The sequence below is a fragment of the Mustela nivalis genome, assembly GCF_964662115.1.
Source record: "Mustela nivalis genome assembly, chromosome: 4".
Lineage (NCBI taxonomy): Eukaryota > Metazoa > Chordata > Mammalia > Carnivora > Mustelidae > Mustela > Mustela nivalis.
In genome coordinates, this window is record NC_139023.1 from 138,027,561 (window position 1) to 138,047,267 (window position 19,707).

Below are 19,707 nucleotides of genomic sequence, written 5' to 3' on the forward strand. Positions count from 1 at the left end.
TAGCTTTTCTGAAAAATCTACATTATAACCCAGCTCCAGTAGCAGGGAGGGACCTGAAGAGGATTTCCCTCTTGGGAAAAAGTCAAAAAGTGGACATCTCAGTCAACATCTGTTTTGTGGGGAACCACTACAGAGGCGGCGTGCACCCCAGTCAGCTCCTTCCTGGGCCCTGCTCTTCACATCCAGCCACCAGCGCTTTGAATTGTGTCTGTGAGCATCTGCTGTGCTTTATCTCCATGTATTCTGGGCACCCATTAGAATGTGTGTCCTGAGGCCTAAGAAAGACCAAAGAGAAGGAACTTTTGGTGTCTGAGTATGCTCACTCATTTTTCTGTAGAAATGAATGGTCATTCCCTTGTCAGTTTACACCATTTCTGCTGTGAAAGGTTTCCTAGGAGCACTGTACTTTCAAATAGCAGGCGAGGCTATACCCCATCCTGCAGGGTTTGCTTTCACCTTCATGCTGCACAGAGCATTCCATGACTTGTGGATTTTATCACTCAAACATGGCACCTTGGACCACCTTCACATCTTTCCCCCCTTCCCTGAATCTGACAACCACCAATCTATTCTCAGTACGTATGCATTCAGTACTTTGTAGATTTCATATGGAAAGTTCATGAGAGCGTCTGGTGTTTGTCTTTCTGTGTCTGAGTGACTTAGCATAAGTCTCCCAAGGTCAACGTTTCCACGTCTGGTTATTGTGAATAATGCCGCCATGAATATGGGAGAGCATCTCTCTTTTGTAGGCAGTGTTTTTGTGTGCTCCAAAGAAATACTCAGTAGAAGAGTGACTGGGTCATGTGGTAGCTGTATTCATATTTCTGGAACCTGCATAGTCTTTGTCACAGTGGCTGCACCAATTTCCATTCCCGCCAACAGTGCTTAGGGTCCCCTTGGCTACACACCCTTGACCACACCTGGTGTCTGTATCTGAGACAATTAGTGTTCCAACCATTGTGAGGTGATAGCTGATGACAGTTTTGACTTCTGCTTCCCTGACGACAGTTAATGATTTTGAACAATTTTTTCTGTGTTGTTGGCCACCTGTTTGCCATCTACGGAAAGTATCTAGTCACATATTCTCTCCAGTTTTTGTTCCATCCAGTTTTGATCAGGTTCCTCATGCACATCCTGACAGCCCATTACCACCAAACCTGGGGACACGGGGCACAATGCTCACCACTGTCCTCAGTGCCAACAGGCCTCACTGATTCATCTTCCAACACCTTCGCACCACAGGTCTCATGCTCAGTGCCACATTATGATTCATAGGTCAATGGTGGTCTTTTATTTTCAGGTTAAGTGGGAAAAAAAAAATGGAAGGAAGGAATAACTCTGGTTCCTTTGGCAACCTCCCTTCCTCATGTTTCCCTCAGCTCCCAGTTTGCTGTAAACGCAGTTTATAGCTACAGCCAGCTGTCTCGTAAATTCTTGGGAGCTTCTGTCTCCTGTGGGTTGCTGGGCAGCATAGGAGGTGAACTCCCTGGCCACCAGCAGGCCTGCCTCTCCAGGCATCCAATGCGCTCCGACAACCTAACGGGGGAGCTTTCAGAGAGAAGATTCCATCTTCCTGGTCTATAGGAAAAACTGAGTGGAAAGATATCTCCCAGCTTATTCTAGATGTGGAAGAACGTTTTCCCCATATCACATAATTAGCACCCTCCACACTCCAAGTGATCAGCTTCCAGGAAAGAGAGTTCTGATTCATGAAACTCCCCTGGAGTCATAACTAGAGTTCTCTCCATCTCTTTTAAAAGGGTATCTGTCCTGTACATTATGCTTAACTATTCGTAAAGCAGTTTCACAAACATGATCTCACCTGGCTTTTCCTAAAGGATTCTACAGTGAGACTTGCTCACCAGACTTCCCTAACGTACCCCAGCACTTCTAGGAGGGCCTAGGTGAGGGAGGTGCGGGGTGTACTGGTCAAATCCTGAGGTTTGGGTAGTGATGGAGTCAGGCCTGGCCAACCCTCCTCCCACCCGGCTGGGTTAACCACTCACTCTGTGCTTCATGAGCTACTCTTCAGGCAATAGAGGATATCAGAGGTGGATGAAGGGCCGGGTGGGTGGGGGAGGGGGCTAGACACCAGGATATTGGTCCTGAACCCATCACCTCTTCACAGCACTGCTTTTCGGCATGAGAGAGAGGCCAGCTTCAAGGTGAAGACTGAAAGTTCCCCCCACACACTTACCATTAATGTATGCACTTTGGGACCTTGTGTTTCACACATGTGCATGGATTCATTTGTCAAAATTTTATCAAGTGGACAGAGGAGGAGGAGGAAGAAGAAAAAAAGAGGAAAATCAGTGTTGTTACTGCTATTTCACAGGTAAGGAACGTGGGACACAGAAAGGTTTGGTGATGTTTCCCTGGGCAGCACCCACAGCTAGGGAATATCTCCATCTGAATTCAGACTAAGCCCTTCTGATTCCCAAAGTCCACAGTCTTGAATACATAATGAGTTTTTTTTCCCTTCTTTTCCTTTAAAATATAAGAATCCACTGTCACATTTGATCTTTTAAAGCAAGAACTGGGAAGAAAGCTGGCAGAAACATTGTCCACATGCAGGATATGTGGTTTAAAAAAAAAACAACAACCAAGATTTATTCGTAGAAATTGCATGACACTGACCATGGGTTCACATGATTTAGGGGTCTGTACGTAGAAAGCAAATGGGCTCAGATTCCCGATGCTGATACCCTTATTCTCAGTTTTGTAAACCAGGATGGAGATTTCTAATGTCTGCTCATAACTAATTTCAGGGTAATGCTAGCTGCTGTAACACACTGTGTCAGAGCCCTTTGGCACCTTTGGCACCCAGTGATCCCTTTGGCAGTTTATGTCTCATTCATGCAGAGTCCTGACCAGGGGTCTGGAGCCACAGGGGGTGTTCCTTGATGATGCTGTGATTCAGTGGCCTAAGTCCTTCCATCTGTTACTCCTCCAAGCTCTCCGATTTAGTCTACACCAACCCAATCCAACCCAAGGCACATCTGGTTCTGACTAGGGCGACTGTCACCTTTGCAAGTTGGGGATCCTGCTGATCAGAGCTGAAATGATCGGGGGACAACTGACTGATGATCAGTAGATGACTTTATTTCTTACAATCACTTCTCTTATACCTTGCACAAGATCTGATTACAAACAGGATATAGATTTATATGCAGGGCGTGGGCTACGTGTGAGATGTGATTTACGTGCAGGCAATCCAGTGGGACAAGTGAAAGCCAACGATTATCTCTTAGCTTTAAATGACAATATTTTTTAGCTTTAAATGACAAGAACAAGTTAAGAATTCTCCACACTTATCAGATCCATCCAAAGGAGGACATGAAAACACTCCAGGGATCCTCCCATGTTTAATCCGGGCATTGGCCCAGGAAGACTCTAACCCTCCATCTCCTGGCATTTTCTCACAGGATTCGACAGGACCCCAGTCACATTGGCTAGGATCTGGGTTGTGTTCCAACAGTCGACCATATAACGTACCTTCCAAACTGAGGCACTTTTGAGTGAGGGGGCCTTATTAAGAATTAGGGCAAGTGGATTTGCAATGATGTTGATGGAACTAGAGGGTATTATGCTAAGCAAAATAAGTCAATTATTAGAGAAAGTCAATTATCATAGGATCTCTCTGATATGAGGAATTTGAGAGGCAGGGTGGGGGGTTGTGGGGGGGAAGGGGGGAAAATAAATCAAGATGGGATTGGGAGGGAGACAAACCATAAGAGATTCTTAATCTCATGAAACAAAATGAGGGTTGCTGGGGCATTGGGGGTTGGGATAGGGTGTCAGGGTTATGGACATTGGGGAAGGTATGTGCTATGGTGAGTGCTGTGAAATGTGTAAGCCTGATGATTCACACACCTGTACCCCTGGGGCAAATAATACACTGTATGTTAATTAAAAAATAAAAATCACAAAGTTCAAACACACACACACACACACACAAGAATTAGGGAAAGCAGAGCGCCTGAGTGGCTCAGTTGTTTAAGCATCTGTCTTTGACTCAGGTCATGATCCCAGGGTGATGAGGGAGCAGGAGGCTGGCTGAAGACAAAGCAAAAGCTGGCACCTTGCACCCCCTCTCCATCCGCTCCCCCTCAGTAATATGTGTAGCATTCCTCAGGCACCCCTGACCTTATCAATAGCACAAATTTCCAGAGGCAAATAACTGAGTTCCTCAAACCCTAAAGTCACCTTCCCCACCATAAACAAAACTGAAGGAGGCTGAGGTAGACGGGAATGTGAATATAGTTAAATCTCTCCTGAACCTGAATCTCACTAACAAAGACGATTGATTGTGACATCCCACCAAAAATCTCCCACCTATCTTGATATTAATAGCTGGCCTAAAGACAACATTGATCAAGCCGCAAGGGCAAGGCCTCCAGTAGGGTTCCGATATCTAGGCACCTTGTAGGTCCTCTTTAGCATATGAAAGCTCCGTTGAAACCTCCCTTTTTCCTCACCTTCCCCCAACTGCAGGGTACATAACCTGCCATCCCTCACAACCTGGGGCAGCAGCTCTTCCTGCCTATGGGTCCTATCCCCATGCTTTAATAAACCACCATTTTGCACCAAAGATGTCTCAAGAATTCTTTCTTGGTCATCGGCTCCGAACCTCAGCCCACCGAACCTCACCTCAGCCACCTTCATCATGGGGATCTAATCACACATCAGGCGTCCTGCTCAATGGGGAGTCTGCTTCTCCCTTTCCCCCTGCTCCTGCTCAATCTCTCTAATAAATAAAATCTTAAAAATATATATTAGGGCAAGGGACTATCAGGGGAATCACACAGACTTGGCCCATAATCCCATGAGGTCTTGGCCTGAACCTCATAAAAACTCTTTCCAAATGCCGAGAGGGCAGCACCCGATTCGAGGGACAACACGGGTCAATTCTCACGAGCTTTTCTACCCAAATCGATATCGTTTGGGTATAAAGTCTTGGGAGAATTGACCAGAAACCTCTGGTGAACTCACTTCTGACAGCAGGGGCCCTCAGGGGAATCGTGCTGGCCAGGCCGGCAATCCTGTGAGGTCTCGATGGGGTGGCCTCAGGGGGGCATGCATGTCTCTCCTGCTCTGAGGGTTTTTCCGCAGCTGCAAATGGCTCAGTTTCTTCTGGGGTGTAGGCGGAGTCTTGTGCTGTGGCTCAGGGATGCCCAATTTGGAGGGCTTGGGGGCCAGGCCTCAGGGGATGGAAGCCTGAAAACCCGACCTAGGGTTAGGGTTAGGGCCAAGGGGCATGGCAGGCCCGATCTACTGGCCCAGAGGCGAGCTCTCTGGGGCAGGGCGGGGTTAGGGTGGGGTGGGTTGAGGGTGTGGGTCAGGCTGAGTGACAGGCTGTGGGTTTGTGCCCAGGGGGCCGCTGAATATGGGGGTGGCCGCTGGGGGGCATGCAAGTTTCTCTCGCTCTGAGGGTTTTGTGCAGCTCCAAATTGCACAGTTTCTTCTGGGGAGCAGGCAGTGTCCTGTGGTGTGTCTTGGGTGTCCCCAATCTGGAGGGCACAGGGGCCAAGCCTCTGGGAATGGAAACATGAAAATCCAACCTAGGATTACAGTTAAGGCCTAGGGGCAAGATAGGCCTGATCTGCTGGCAAGCTGAGGCAAGCTCCCTGGGGGGGCTGAGTTGAGGGCGGCAGTCAGGCTGAGTATCAGGCTGCAGGTTTATGTCCAGGGAGGCCATCAATGGTGGGGGTGGCCTAAGGGTGGCTTGCAAGTTTCTCCTGCTCTGAGGGTTTTGCGCAGTTCCAAATAGTACTGTTTCCTTCTTGGTGGTAGTTGGAGTCCTGTGGTATGTCGCAGGGGTCTCCAATCTGGAAGGCTTGGGGGACTGGGCCTCTGAGGACAGAAGCCTGAAAACTCAACCTAGGGTGAGGGTAGTGCCTAGGGTCATGAGAGGCCCAATCTACTAGCACTGAGGCAAGCTCTCCAGGGTGCTGAGTTGAGGGTACGCATCTGGCTGAGAGTCAGGCTGTGGGTTTGTGTCCAGTGGGGGCTACCAAAAGTGGGGTGGCCTCAGGGGAGCATGCAGGTTTCCCCTACCCTGAGGGTTTTGCACAGGTCTGAATGGTACAGTTTCCTTTGTGGGGGTAGATGGATTCCTGTGGTGTGGCTCAGGGGTTCCCCAATCTGGAGGGCTTGGGGGTCAGACCTCTGGGGATGGAAGTCTGAAAACCCAACCTATGGTTAGGGTTAGGGCCTAAGGGCATGGCAGGCCTAATCTGCTGGCACTGAGGTGATCTCCCCCGGGTCCGAGTAGAGGGCACGGGACAGGTTGAGTATCAGGCTGTGGGTTTGTTTCCAGGGGGCCACCAAACGTTGGGATGAAATGTCGGGATGGCCTCAGAGGGTATGCAGATTTCTCCCACTCTACGGCTTTTGTACAGGTCCAAATGGCATGGTTTCCTTCTGGGGAGCTATCAGAGTTCTGTGGTGTGGCTTAGGGTGTGGAGGCTGAGAAAAATTAAGGCCATCCCACCTCAGGTTTAGCTTTAGCATAAGTACAGCCATCTTAGCTCCGGCAGCCATCTCAGACCCCTGTGCCCAAGGGCTCAACTCCCCCTACTTTACTTTAGTTCTAAAGAACCCCCACCCTGCTTTAGTAACAGGAACCCATAAATACCCCTGCCTTAACTAAGCTCAGGGTCCAAGTCCCTACTCCACTGTGTCGGGTTATACTTAGGCCCAAGCTTAACCCTTGCATGATTGCATCGGTGTTAGCTCCTTGGTGGTCTCTCGGAGATGAAAACTCGGATACAAGGGAATCCAGTGAGTTCTTGGCCTCAATCTCACAAGATCTCCTTCCAAACCCCGACTGCATGTGGCCCGAATCACCAGACAATGTAGGCCAATTCTCACCAGCTTTCTACCCAAATCAACATCGATTTGGGTAGAAAGCTGGTGAGAATTGGCTGGAATCCTCCGGTGAACTCACTTTAGATGGGGGTGGGCGGCGGGGAGCCTGCAGGGGAATCGCACAGGCTTGGTCCATAATTCCACCAGGTCTTGGCCCAAACCTTGAGAGAACTCATTCCAAACGCTGAGCACATAAGGCCCAAATTGCCAGACAACGTGAACCAGTTCTCACCGAACCAATTCTCACCAACTTTCTACCCAAATTGATACAAGGCTCCTGAGAATTGGCTGGAAACCTCTGACCAACTCCCTTCCAATGGCGGGGTCACTCAGGGCAATCGTGCAGGCTCCAGCCATAATCACGCCATGTCTCAGCCCAAACCTCAAGGGAACTCGTTCCAAACTCCACAAGGCCTGAATTGCCAGAAAACAAGGGCCAATTCTCACAAGCTTTCTATCCAAATCGATATTGGGGCAGAAAGTTGTGAGAACTGGCAGTCGCCCTATAGCAATTTGGGCCACAGGTCGCCCTATAGCAATTTGGGCCACAGGTTTGGGGCGCTTTGTTGCGAGGTTCAGGCCACGACCACAAGGGACCACTGGTGGGGCCCAGGCGGCTCCCCTGAGGTCCCCGCCATTGGAAAAGAGTTTGCCAGGGTGTCCGGCCTATTCTCATGAGCCTTAAGCCCAACAAGATACCGTGAGAATTGGCCAGCGTTCTGAGGCGATTCCGACTGCGCACGCGCACTACTACTAAAGCCAGTAGTAGGATGCAGTCCCTTTCTAGTTTGCGGCGCACCAATTCTCACGAGATTTCTGCCTATTGGTTTGTATAGAACACTCGTGAGAATTGGCTGGAAACCGCAGGTGAACTTGATTCCCACGGCCCTGGCTCTCAGGGTAGCCACCAGGGCCCAGGCTATGGTCCTGCGCAGTCTCAGCCACACCTTGCGAGAACGTGCTCCATGTGACTGCCATGATTTTCCCAAGGTCCCGCTTGTGATTTTTAAGCATAGTGATTTTGGTCTATTTGACTTTCTCAACATGTGCTAGGCATACCTGTCATGGTCTTCCAAATTCCTAAGATATATCCTAAATGGTAACCAAATTATTGGTATCATAAACGACAAAAAATTTTACAAATTTAACAGTTTAGTTGAGGTACTGATACGTGCTCACATATTCTAGAACATTTCTTCATTCTCCGTTACTACAAAAGCAAACAATATGTAGAATAAATAAACACTCACCCTGGAAATGGAGAAAACAAGCTTTATTATAATGATTTGAGATTTTGTGCATGGTAAAGATATACACACGAATCTTGTTTCTCCTAGGTTTTAAGACAGAATTAATTTAAAGTTTTATTGTAGACTAAAGCATCCAAAATACTGTGGTACGTATGCAGCTACGAACATACAAACACTTTGATGCACAGCGTTCATTCTTTTCTTTAAATAGGCAGTCAGCATTTCGATTCATAAAAGAACAAATGAGATATCAGTATCAATGCCAGAGAGTGCAAGACTTAGTGTTCTATACACAAAACGTATGCAACAGACCTAGAAAGATGGAATGTACAAAATTAAAAAAAAAAAAACAAACCGAAGCAAAAACCCTTAATACTCATACATAGGACTGAAAGGCAATAGAATTGAGAATGATATAAAGAATTCTATTACAAGAATACACTCTGTTGATGACAGAACATTCCTATGTCATAAAGCAAAAGCATTGAGTTTAAGGCTGTGTTGCTTTCGAAAGTTAATGGACGTGCTGTACATTCATTGGGACAACATAGCTGATTTATTAATCTATTTTTAGAATATGAATAGCTCTCATACATTCTCCACAAACAGACCACACAATCACTGCCACACAGTTCATCTTCAGAACGTTTTAAGATTAACATCATGATTTGTAGCTTACTGTCATTTAAAACAAAACAAAACAAAAATCATTTATTTATATCAAACAAATCTTTAATGGGCACTTAGTTTTCTTTATGGCAATACTAGATTCCTAGTTATCAAAAATATTAAAATAATTGTAAAGTTTAAAACCCTGCAACATTGACAGAATGCAACAGTATTACGACGTTCAACTTTAAGCAAATTAGATGATGTTTGCAGCAAAGAGCTTCAATTTTATCCTACCTGGAAAGGTCCTCTTTTTAGATTATTAAACTAAAAATACTCCTCCCTCTTCAGAAGCTGGTGAATAGAGAGAATACTATAGAGTCCTAATGTACAAAAAGGTATTTCCCGTTTGAAGTAATCTGCACAGTACCTAATGTTTGTTTACTATTTCCTCCAATTCCTCAGTAGGTATTACCAAAGCATTTACGTGAATCCTTCCCTGGGAAGGATCCAGAGACACTTGCTTCTGTACTACTATTCCAGTTAACTCCAAGTAAGGACATACCCTGTATATTTGGTTGTAGAAGCAAGTGTCTTCTAGTTGCATGACCTGCAGTATTCCTTTGTCTCGAATCTAGTCAAAGAATAAATGAAAATAAGGAAACTCAGGGACTTGTTTTGTTACTGGAGACAAAAGTTTGATCGAAATACTAAGTACCATTAAATCAATGGGGAACAGTCATAAAGGCTTTTTATTCACGTGTTTTCTGGATGGTCAAGTGACTACATCCCCAGAGCCCCCGCAGGGGAGGTCTGTATTGGGCTGGAATGCGGTCACTGACCTTTACATTCTCGAACTGGCAATCTTTTGCCGTTAAGTGCCCAGGGGACATTTGAATGGGTAGTTTTTCAGTGCTACTTATCATGAATGTATGACAGGTTCTGCACACTTGACAAAGAGAAAACAAACAATAATGATAGCTCAGGGAAAAAAGTCACTTATTTTAAAATCCTTCTCAGTTTACCAGAAACCCTTTTCCATAGAATGTTGACAAAATTTCATTTAAATCTTGTCTATTTGTATCTTATCAGCAGCACTTCCCTCCACCCAATATGCTTACTAAGGAATACAGTAAATGCTCCTATGTATCCAAATGTGAAATGTTATCTATACTTTAACATACACAATTACATATTTTGGGGGGGGGGGAAAAGTCAGTGTTTCTTGCAGTGCCCATCACAAATGTTTTAGCAACAGATGATGGAAAAGGTCTGAATCAAAGTATCTAGTCTTCCATTCCAGTTTGTGTCAATATCGACAGATTAAAAAAAAAATTAGTCTTGTATTCAATCTATTATTGAGATAGCCAACCTGTTCTGGTATGATGGCTGGTTAATTTCTAAATTCACAAATACAATTTCAATGCTGTGAAAACAAACAAACAAACAAACAAACATCTTTTTTAAAGTAAACTAGTCTTAAGACCAACAACCTGTGACAGAATCTAAATAAGAAGCCATTTTTACTTGTGAAAATAAACCAAAATTAATTGAACCAATATAAAAAGTTTTAAACAGTCTAGGAGCTATCAAGAGTCTAGCTTATCTTGAATGCAGAATGTTAATAAGTGGCAAAAGGAAATTCCTCCCTAGAGTGGAAGCTCCAAATGGGCAGGGATTTCTGTTGGTTTCATCCATCTCTGTTTCCCCAGTGCCCAGAAGGGTGCCCAGCACCTAGGAAGCACTCAGTAAATACAAAATGCTTTGTTTCAATTCAAAGACTTACTTTGCTGATGTTAGGAAACAGTATCTTAGTTTAATAGTCTAAAAATGTTATTGAATTTTGTAATTTTGTCATAGTCTCAAATATTTTGAAAGCTCTAACTAAAAAAAAAAAAAAAGTAAACCTAAATGTAAATCTTCCTGAAAAATTTTCTTTCAGAGGTTGATTTGGGCATAATAAATTTGATAGACAACTGGAAGTAGCTAGTTTTCCCTTCTAACTTTAAAAAAGTCCTATATAAGAGAAAGACTGAATTATAAATTAATAAGCAATAAACATCACGTCATTATACATATGGGAAATGTTTTTCTTATAGTATAGTTCTAAGGTGCTTTCAGTGAAAAAGATCCCAAAGTCATTTTGAAAATGCCAAACATGACATCCTATTTGGTAGAACTGAGTAGAAAATTAAACAGTTGGAACAGACCACATCTTGTGTTACAGTATCAGTGACAGATTAACAACTGACTAAATTCTTCACATCTCTCCAAATGCATGTATACTCAAATGTAACTCAATTCATCGTTTCTTTTTCTTTCGACCTGTTTTTGTTTTGTTTTGTTTTGTTTTTGAAAGCACAGAAGGCTGTCTTCTGGCTATAAAAGTTAGCCGGTATCATCATTACTGGAAAATGGTGAAAATTAAACCTGTTTTCAGGATTACTCTATGAGGACGGCTTTCAATTGCACAGTAAAGGAATGTGCTGGACAATGCTTCTGTCTTTCAGAGTGCTGCCTATTTCAATACACCAAAGATTCAGCCATATATATATATATATATATATATATATATGTATTTATGTGTGTGTATATATATATATATGTGTGTGTGTATATATATATATATGATACATTCTACCTTACCCTAATCATGTATACATAATCCTTTAATGCCTCTACTATTCATTAGACAATGATAAATAACCATAACATGCCCTTACCTGTAATGCTCTTGGGATAACACAACTTTGGTAACACTTGCTTTCTAAGGGGAAACCATTAATCATTCACATGCCTTTGGTCGACACCAACAGTCCTCCAAAGGGCTACTTATGGCTCTCTGTCCTAGGATACTGGTGTCCTACTACATGTGCTGACATTTTGCAGGAGGTAAAGCTTTCGCTTTCAGGAAGTGGAAGAGGAGAGACACGTGAGAACATTGGCACATAAAACGTGGCTAATTTTTTCTTGATTACATTCTAGTGCATTAGTCTGGAGTTGAGGGAGCTGTTTGTTTACTAAAAGGTAGCATTTGCTATTGTAATATGCTTTTCAAAGCATTGGGAATTTCAGGTTTCCCTGAAAATGGACTTTGTTTTTTAATACAAGGTGAGTGGGAGAAAAGGGTGAAAATAACACACAAAAAGGATCTTGGATCTAACGCAAAAAGGATGGGAAATTTGCAGTGGTTTTTAAGTGCTAAACTCAAGAGGACTGCCTAATCACAGCTGGGAGGATTCTGCAAGACAGTCTTGTTTTTTTCCTAATGTATGTGTAATTATCGATAACCCAAAAAATGTCACAGGAGTAATACCTACTGTAAAAGGGAAGTTAGAAGATCCCCCAGGTCTTGTAACCGAAGTTAAATAAAGTATGTAACTACAACAGATTTTGTTTTCATTTTGTTTTGTTTTTGGAAACTCTGCACAAAAGCTACCATTCACAGGATTAATGAATACCTTTTAAAAGTCCAGGTTTTTTTTGTTTTATGTTTTAGTGTCTGTTCAATTCGCAAAATCAGTTCAACTACATAAATCCCTGTCCAATAAGCCATAGTTCACAGGTGTAAAACTTCGCCGTTTCCATAGATTCAGTAGAAGGGATTTCTTTTCTTTAAACCCTAAAAGGTGAATACAGAAATCAGATATGCAGTTTTTAAAGAAATAGTTACATTCAGAAATAACCTTGAAAAGTTCACCAATGATTCCTTCTAGCAAGGCAAGTCTAGTGTAATCTGGTCCCGCGTTGAGAAAGCCATTCCAGTTTATAGTGCAAGACCTTTGTAAGGGGCTGTCCGGCTGCCCGTCATTACTGTAAGTACCGGTACACCTTGAAACAGTGGTTTCCAGAGTCTGCAACCACGACATGGCCATCTGAAGTCAGAGCCAGGCCTTGGGGGCCGTAGAGTGGGTCAGCAGATGTGTTAATATAGGACAAAAATGATCCGCTTCCATCAAAAACCTATAAAAAAATAAAAAGCCAGAGTGCTATAGAAGTTATAGTAATATGATGAAATAGAGGAGTTAGAAAACCCTTGATGCTAATCTTTTCAGTATAAAAGCATGTGTGTAAGGGGCATGTCAGTTAGGCATCCAAATCTTGGGTTTGGGCTCAGGTGGTGATCTCAGGGTCGTGAGATCCAGCCCCGCGTGGAGCTCCGCACAGAGGACAGCTGCTTAAGACTCTCTCTCCCTCTGCCCCTCCCTCCCTCTCCAAAATAAATAAAAATAAATCTTTAGAAAAACTGTGCATGTAAGTCCCCAGGTTTGTTTAGGTCACTATCACATATCCACTCTTTCCCTCTACTTAACCTTGCTTTTTCCCTCTAAGAGTCACTGACAAGGAGGATGCCACTGGCCAACAGATTTCACTTACATTCTTACAGTGATCAGGTTGAGGGGAATAGCCTTCGATGGTACCTGAAAATGAATGACCCTTGTTTCTTTTTCTCAGCTTTCACTTTCCCTCCTTCCAGCCTCACATCCCTTTTTTATTCCCAATCGTAACAGAAAAACCAGCAACAGAGGTATGGTTGTCATAGTGTACTATGAGAAGATCATTTTTTTTCCTTTTCAGAAAAGAGGAGTTTTTGTTTTTTTGTTTTTTAAAGATTTTATTTATTTATTTGACAGACAGAGATCACAAGTAGGCAGAGAGGCAGGCAGAGAGAGAGAGAGAGAGAGAGAGAGAGGGAAGCAGGCTCCCTGCTGAGCAGAGAGCCCGACGTGGGGCTCTATCCCAGGACCCTGAGATCATGACCTGAGCCGAAGGCAGCAGCTTAACCCACTGAGCCACCCAGGCGCCCCGAAAAGAGGAGTTTTAAGAAGTCAATGGTGTACAATGTACATTTGGGGAGTGGTTATTTTTTTTTTAAGATTTCATTTTTAAGTAATCTCTACACCCAACATAGAGCTCAAACTCACAAGCCCAAAATCAAGAGTCACATGCTCTAACAACAGCCAGCGGGACATGCCACAACATGTACATTTGTTTTGCTTTGTTTAATTTTAGGGGGAGAGAGGTAGGAGGAGAGGCAGAGAGAGAATCTTAAGCAGGCTTCATGCCCAGTGCGGAGGTCCATATGGGGCTCGATTTCACAACCCTGAGATAATGAGTGGAGCCGAAATCAAGAGTCAGAAGCTTAACTGACTGAGCCACCCAGGCGCCCCATGTCTATCTGGATATGAAGTCGTCTTCTTTGGGTCTGTAAGCTTCTGCCATGATGAAATCAAAGGAACCCTTCTCTTTCTTAAGGCACAGGCTTATTTCTTTTGACCATTCTGTTAGGCCCACAGGTGTTTTAAAAGGCAGTGTGATGAGGCAGGTGCTTATGAGGGCCACAACCCGAACAGCTTACCATCTGTGGTCTTATACTGAACTGCTTTGTGAACGTGGTTCCCTGTCTGGCTTCGGGCTTTCCAGCACACAGAGAATGCCTCTTTCAAATGTAGATGTCAGCTGGCATAATTAAGCAAGATAAATATAATAGAGAAATAAAAACATTTAGAGTTTCATTTATAGCCTCAGTCTTTCTTCTTCCTTCTTTTTTAAGATTTTTTTTTTTTTTAAAGTAAACTCTACACCTAATGCGGGGCTTGAACTCACAACCCCGAGATCAAGAGTTGCATGCTCTAGTGGCTGAGTCAGCCAGGTGCCCCTCGATCCTTTTTCTGGGAGGTAAATACCTATATCAGATTCAAACTGCTGACTACTGCTGTCTTCGCAAAGACATCTGGATGCTCCTAGATTTAACCAGTGCATTCTGGGGTCCTAGGAGCTCTGCACAGGGCCACATTAGCAAGGATAAATAGGCCTGTCCACAGACGTATGTTTGGATTCATGGAGGTGTTTACACAGAGAAATGGGGGAGAAAGAATAACCTTTCTTTAGTCTGAGGATTCAAAATCTTCGTTCTTAATTTTTAAAAAATCATACATTTTTTTTGTCTAGCAAAGAAAGACTACAGACCCCGTCTGAAAATAGTGTTTTAATATTTTTTTCTAGAATGTAACCACTTTTATTATTCTTTTATATCCAACTAAAATGCCAAGTGCCATTTACGACACCATTATTGCTCATCCCTGCCAACGTATTTAAATTCATTATTATTTTTAAAGTTTATTTTTGTTAACTTTTATTTTATTTTTTATTTTTTATTTTTTATTTTTTTTTTTTTTTTTTTATTTTATTTTTTAAAGATTTCTTTGAGAGAAAGAGAGAGAGAGAGAGAGAGAGAAGGGAATAAGAGGGGGGAGGGCAGCAGCAAGGGAGACTCCTCACTGAAAAGGGAGCCTGGCTTGGGACTTGATCCTCCAGGATTATGACTGGAGCCACACAGGTGTCTCGTTTTTGTTAACTTTTAATTTTGAAAAAATTATAGATTCACAAGACATAGGAATCTGCACTGATAGTACAGAGAAATCCTGTGTACCTTTCATCTGGTTTAGTAGCACACTCTAGTAAAACTATCTGAGTCTGGACATTTCTTCTTGGGGAGTTTTAAAATTATGAAATAAATTTCCTTAGTAGTTTTGGGGGTATTCAAAGTATTTTATATTGGGTGAGTTGTGGGATTTGTACTTTTTGAGGAATTTAAATTGTCAAATTTATGCCTGTAGAGTTGTTCACAGAATTTTTGTATGGCTGCAGGGTCTGTAATGGTATTAGTGTTCTGTGTCTTTTCCTTTATCAATCTTACCAGAGGTTTTCAATCTTATTGATCTTTTCAGTGAACCAACTTTCTGTTTCATTATTTTCCATATTGTTTGCCTTGCATTTCATTGATTTCTATTCCTATCTTCACCATTTCCTTCCCTCGGCTTGCTTTTAGCTTGTTTTGATCCTTGCTTCCAGCTTCTTGATGTAGGAGCTCAGAATATTGATTTCTGACTTTCTAATGTAAGCATTTAGTGCTACTAATTTCCCTCACATGCAGAATGGAGGTTACCAGAGCTGAGGAGAGAGGGAAAAGGGGAGAAATTGATCAAAGGGTATAAACTTCCAGTTAGAAGATGATTAAGTTCTGGGGATCTAATGCACAATGGGGGAATTATAGTTAATAAAACTGTCTTAGGTACTTGAAAGTTGCTAAGAGAGGAGATCTTTATGTTGTCCCCATAAGAAAGAAATGCTAACAATGGGATGGTGATGGAGGTGTTAACTAAAGCGATAGTGGTAATCGTTTTGCGGTATATATCAAATCAACATGTTGTACACCTTTAATTTACACAGTGTTGTATGTCAATTGTATCTCAATAAAGCTAGGGGAAAAAATCTCCCTCTCAGGATTGTCCTAGCTGCACTCCAAAAACTTTGATATGCTGTTATCTGTGTTTTCCTTCAGTTCGATGTATTTTTAAGTTTTCCTTGAGACTTCCCCTTTGATTCAGGTTATTCAGCAGAATAATGTTTTTAAATGATTAAAACAAAATACATGGGGTTATAAAGGAAAACCATTATATTAAAATACAGTTATCAAAATTTTACAAAATGGCAATATAGTAATATGTGTACTTTCTTAACACAATAAGGTAACAAGAAATAGTGATGGGTCTAATATTGACTATTTTCAAAGAGTGATGAGCACAAATGGTAATTTGAGATCTTGCAACTGTAATATGGAAATTTCTGTGATTCTGTTATAGGTATTACTAAAACTCCTGTGACTATATTCATTGTTAAAGAAAATGATAGTTTTTAGTTAGAAGCTAGTAGAAATAGTAATATAATATTTTGGTTCAATGGACCTCTTGAGTTCTATCCACTACACACTTTAGGTTTCACTCTGGTAACCTGTTGATGTTTTTTCTACTCTACCTTCCTTAGTTCAGCACTTCTGGTGAGATCAAGTGGTCTATGGAGAACCTAACCCATGAAGAATGGAACACATTCCAGCTGGGAGACAGGCAATTCTTCACTTTCAACAAATAACGATCCCGCTCCACAGATACATTAGCATTTCCAGTTACCTGGATCCGGCTGTTTCCCCAGTCCGCCACAATGATGTTTCCATTTGAATCCACTGCTACACCTGTTGGAGCATTAAACTGCCCATTTCCTTCTCCATTTGAGCCGAACTTCAACATGAATTCTCCCTCCTGATTAAACACCTGTATGAGATATTTGTAAATGGTTTTATTTTAAATTGAGAACAGCTGAGCCAACATTATGAGTTATAAAAAAAATGTATTGAGCAGGTTTTTTTTATAACAAGCCCTATGAATTAAGACATTCTTAAAAACAATCTACGAAGTAGACCCCACATAATTTATGCTTCCCCAATTTGCTATACAAATTTATTATTTGTTAAATCACTTATTTCTAACTTAACATCTGGTTTTTGAATACTTATATGAAAAATGCTTTTGTTATAAATTATAAAATATAATAAGTATAGGGTAGGATGAGAAAGTGGAGCTGTAATTTTCAACCATATAATTCTTTCTGCCTTTAAGTAAATAGCTAGTCTCAAAGACAGGCATCGTGTTTCTAAAGGATGGGTAATCAACAGTGGATCAGGACCTAGGAGTTTTCGTTAGGCCAGATGCTCAGATTTTATTACCATTTTGCAAAGTCGATGTGAGAAAAGTAGGCCGGACTTCACACCTACACCAGGGGAAATGTTAGGTGTGCACATGCGCATGTGTGTCTGTGCTTAATGGCAAAGGTGAAGAATCAAAAGAAAGGCTTTTAATATATTTTTTCAAAATATATACTTAGCTAAAATAAAGAGTTTATATGCCCATAAGGCTTTGCTGGATGGAGTATACCGAGGGGAGGCAGGTTGACAGAAGTGGGCAAAAAACAGAATTCTCTGGCAAATTCTCTAATATCTGATATGGAAAAGCAATGGGTTGTTGTGGTTAATTAAATATTCTTATTAATGGAGTGTTACTGTATATGTAACAAATACAGATTATTGATTTGGAGAGAACTAAATTTTTAGTATGTGTTTAAATATAAGATAGAGCAAGCACAATTTTTATCTTGATGATTCAGACGATCGTTAATGGTTGTGAAGTGTCTCTAGGACATTATTTTAAGCTTCCATTGTCATCTAGCCTACGTGCGTAAAAATACTCATTAACAAATGAAAAAGTATTACATGCAAAGCACCATGGAGAGTAACAGTTCCTAATATGTGGAACTGAGGGATTTCACTACACCTGAGTGCAGATCTAATTGGAAAATGATCTCAGGGTCTTTTACAGATTCTCCTGTTGCCACCTCTGTGATCATGAAAGATGAAAATGATTCTTCCTTTTCGTTATATGTACTGGGAAAGTGAAGTGAGACACTTCCATCTCTAAAGGCTTAAAACTTCATTTAAGATGAAAAAGAAGCACGATTGCTTCTTGAATTACCTAACTTGCCAAGTAAGCAAGCCACCTCTTTGGTTCTTTGCAAAGAATAAAACAAGAAACAGCTTTTACTAAGATGTTACAGCTTAAAAATCTTTCCTGACTACTTTTATCTCATTTCACACAAAACATTGTTTTAAAGACCAGTGAGAGTGTTTGCTGGCGAGGACACAATCTGTTATTCTCTCATCTTTACAATAATCTTCTACCAATAATCTTTTTGTCTGTTTGCCCTGATCTCTCTGAGTAAGTATGTCTTCCTTGGCATGATCCAAATGGCTCAAACACTTCTGCTCTATTTTGAAATGAAGGAGAATGCCAAATTTAGTCTTACTTGTTTTGCTATGAAAAGAGAATGCACGCTGAAGGTAGCTAAAGAACTAGACCATTTGTCAGCCCTAACCTATAGGCAGAGAAGTGCCTGGGAAACTAAAGCCCAACTATTCCATAAAAGCTACATGGCAACAGCTATCAAAGAGAAGAGAAAAAAACAAAATAGATTGGTCTTCTTAAATACGAGGAAAACTGAGTTTCAGGAAATTCCAGTTTCAGGAAAACTGAAATAGTCTACCTCTACTGTACTGAAAACCTGAGGTATTATCAGAATCTTAGGAATTACAAATTTCTCATAGTTTATTTTTCCCGCCTAAGACATCATTTAATTGCTTATAAATTATTCAGATGAAAACACATTAAGAGGCAGATGTGTGAGCTGAAATAGTTTTTACAGCAGTGATATAATGGCCAAGTTTTTTGGTAACTTTCATAATCCTTTCCTGATTTCAAAATCCCACTCACCTTAAATACCACCTCCACCTGGAAGTCTTCCCTGATAAGGCTTAGTTACAGAAATCTGCTCTTTGTTTTCTTCTGGATACTTAGAGACCTTTATATGTACCTCTTTTAAAGAAATCGCTTATTGCTACCTGCCTTGCATGTTGATTACTTACATCTGTTTTATTTCCTTCTACATTGTCAGCCAGGGCTGGTAAATAGGAGTCCTCCCACATACCAATGCCAGTTGGTTCATAGAGGCTGCCTGGAGCACTGGGACGGAAAGGCTCTGAGGCCACAGTTGCGCTTAGCAGAAAAGAGCAACTTGATTAATAGGACTGTCTTCGGGGGTGGGTGGGCAGCATCTATGCCAGGCGTTTGCTGGCCTTTGCTCATCTACACCGGTTATCTTCTGCTTAAATGCCCTCTAGTTGATTCCTCTACAAAGAGAGGGAAGGCTGGAAGCGTGCTACCAGATTGTGGCTCCTCTCGTTACTCTTCTCACACAGGACTGTTAGAGCCCTCTGGGAGGTCAGCCGAGAAGCCCAGTCCCTACGACCCCTTTGAGGTCTCCCTCCTCCCCACCACTACTTTTCTCACAGTCCTCTTCCTTTCACTGAGACAGGTCCTGTAGAGAGAGAGACTGAGGGCGGTGGAGGGAGTGTGGACAGAGGTCTACCACTGTGGCAGCAACTCGGGAGAAGGCAGAAGGCAGCCTGAGAAGTAAGCAACGGTGGGGGTCCCTTCTCCTCCTCCAGCCCTATCACCACAGCCCACCCTGCTCTAGTCTTTACACAGGGACTTGGTACCCACCCCAAAAAGCTCAAAACCTTTCCATCTTA

At 42.2% G+C, this 19,707-nt stretch overlaps 1 protein-coding gene across 9 annotated transcripts in view; it reads right to left on the reverse strand.

Annotated features, from left to right (window-relative positions):
* Window positions 1-8,128: 8,128 nt before the first annotated feature.
* TRIM2 (tripartite motif containing 2) overlaps window positions 8,129-19,707 on the reverse strand; it is a 159,359-nt gene continuing 147,780 nt past the window's right edge. For 8 of the 9 annotated variants that reach the window (XM_082727306.1, XM_082727299.1, XM_082727301.1 and 5 more), the window contains exons 11-12: window positions 16,700-16,840; window positions 8,129-12,692 (exon numbers count right to left, since the gene is read on the reverse strand). In XM_082727306.1, the coding sequence (XP_082583432.1) occupies window positions 12,540-12,692; window positions 16,700-16,840 (294 nt within the window). In that variant the 3' untranslated portion in view covers window positions 8,129-12,539. Of the gene's footprint in view, window positions 12,693-14,088; window positions 14,190-16,699; window positions 16,841-19,707 lie in introns of all 9 variants that reach the window. The other variant, XM_082727298.1, reaches the window with a different exon arrangement.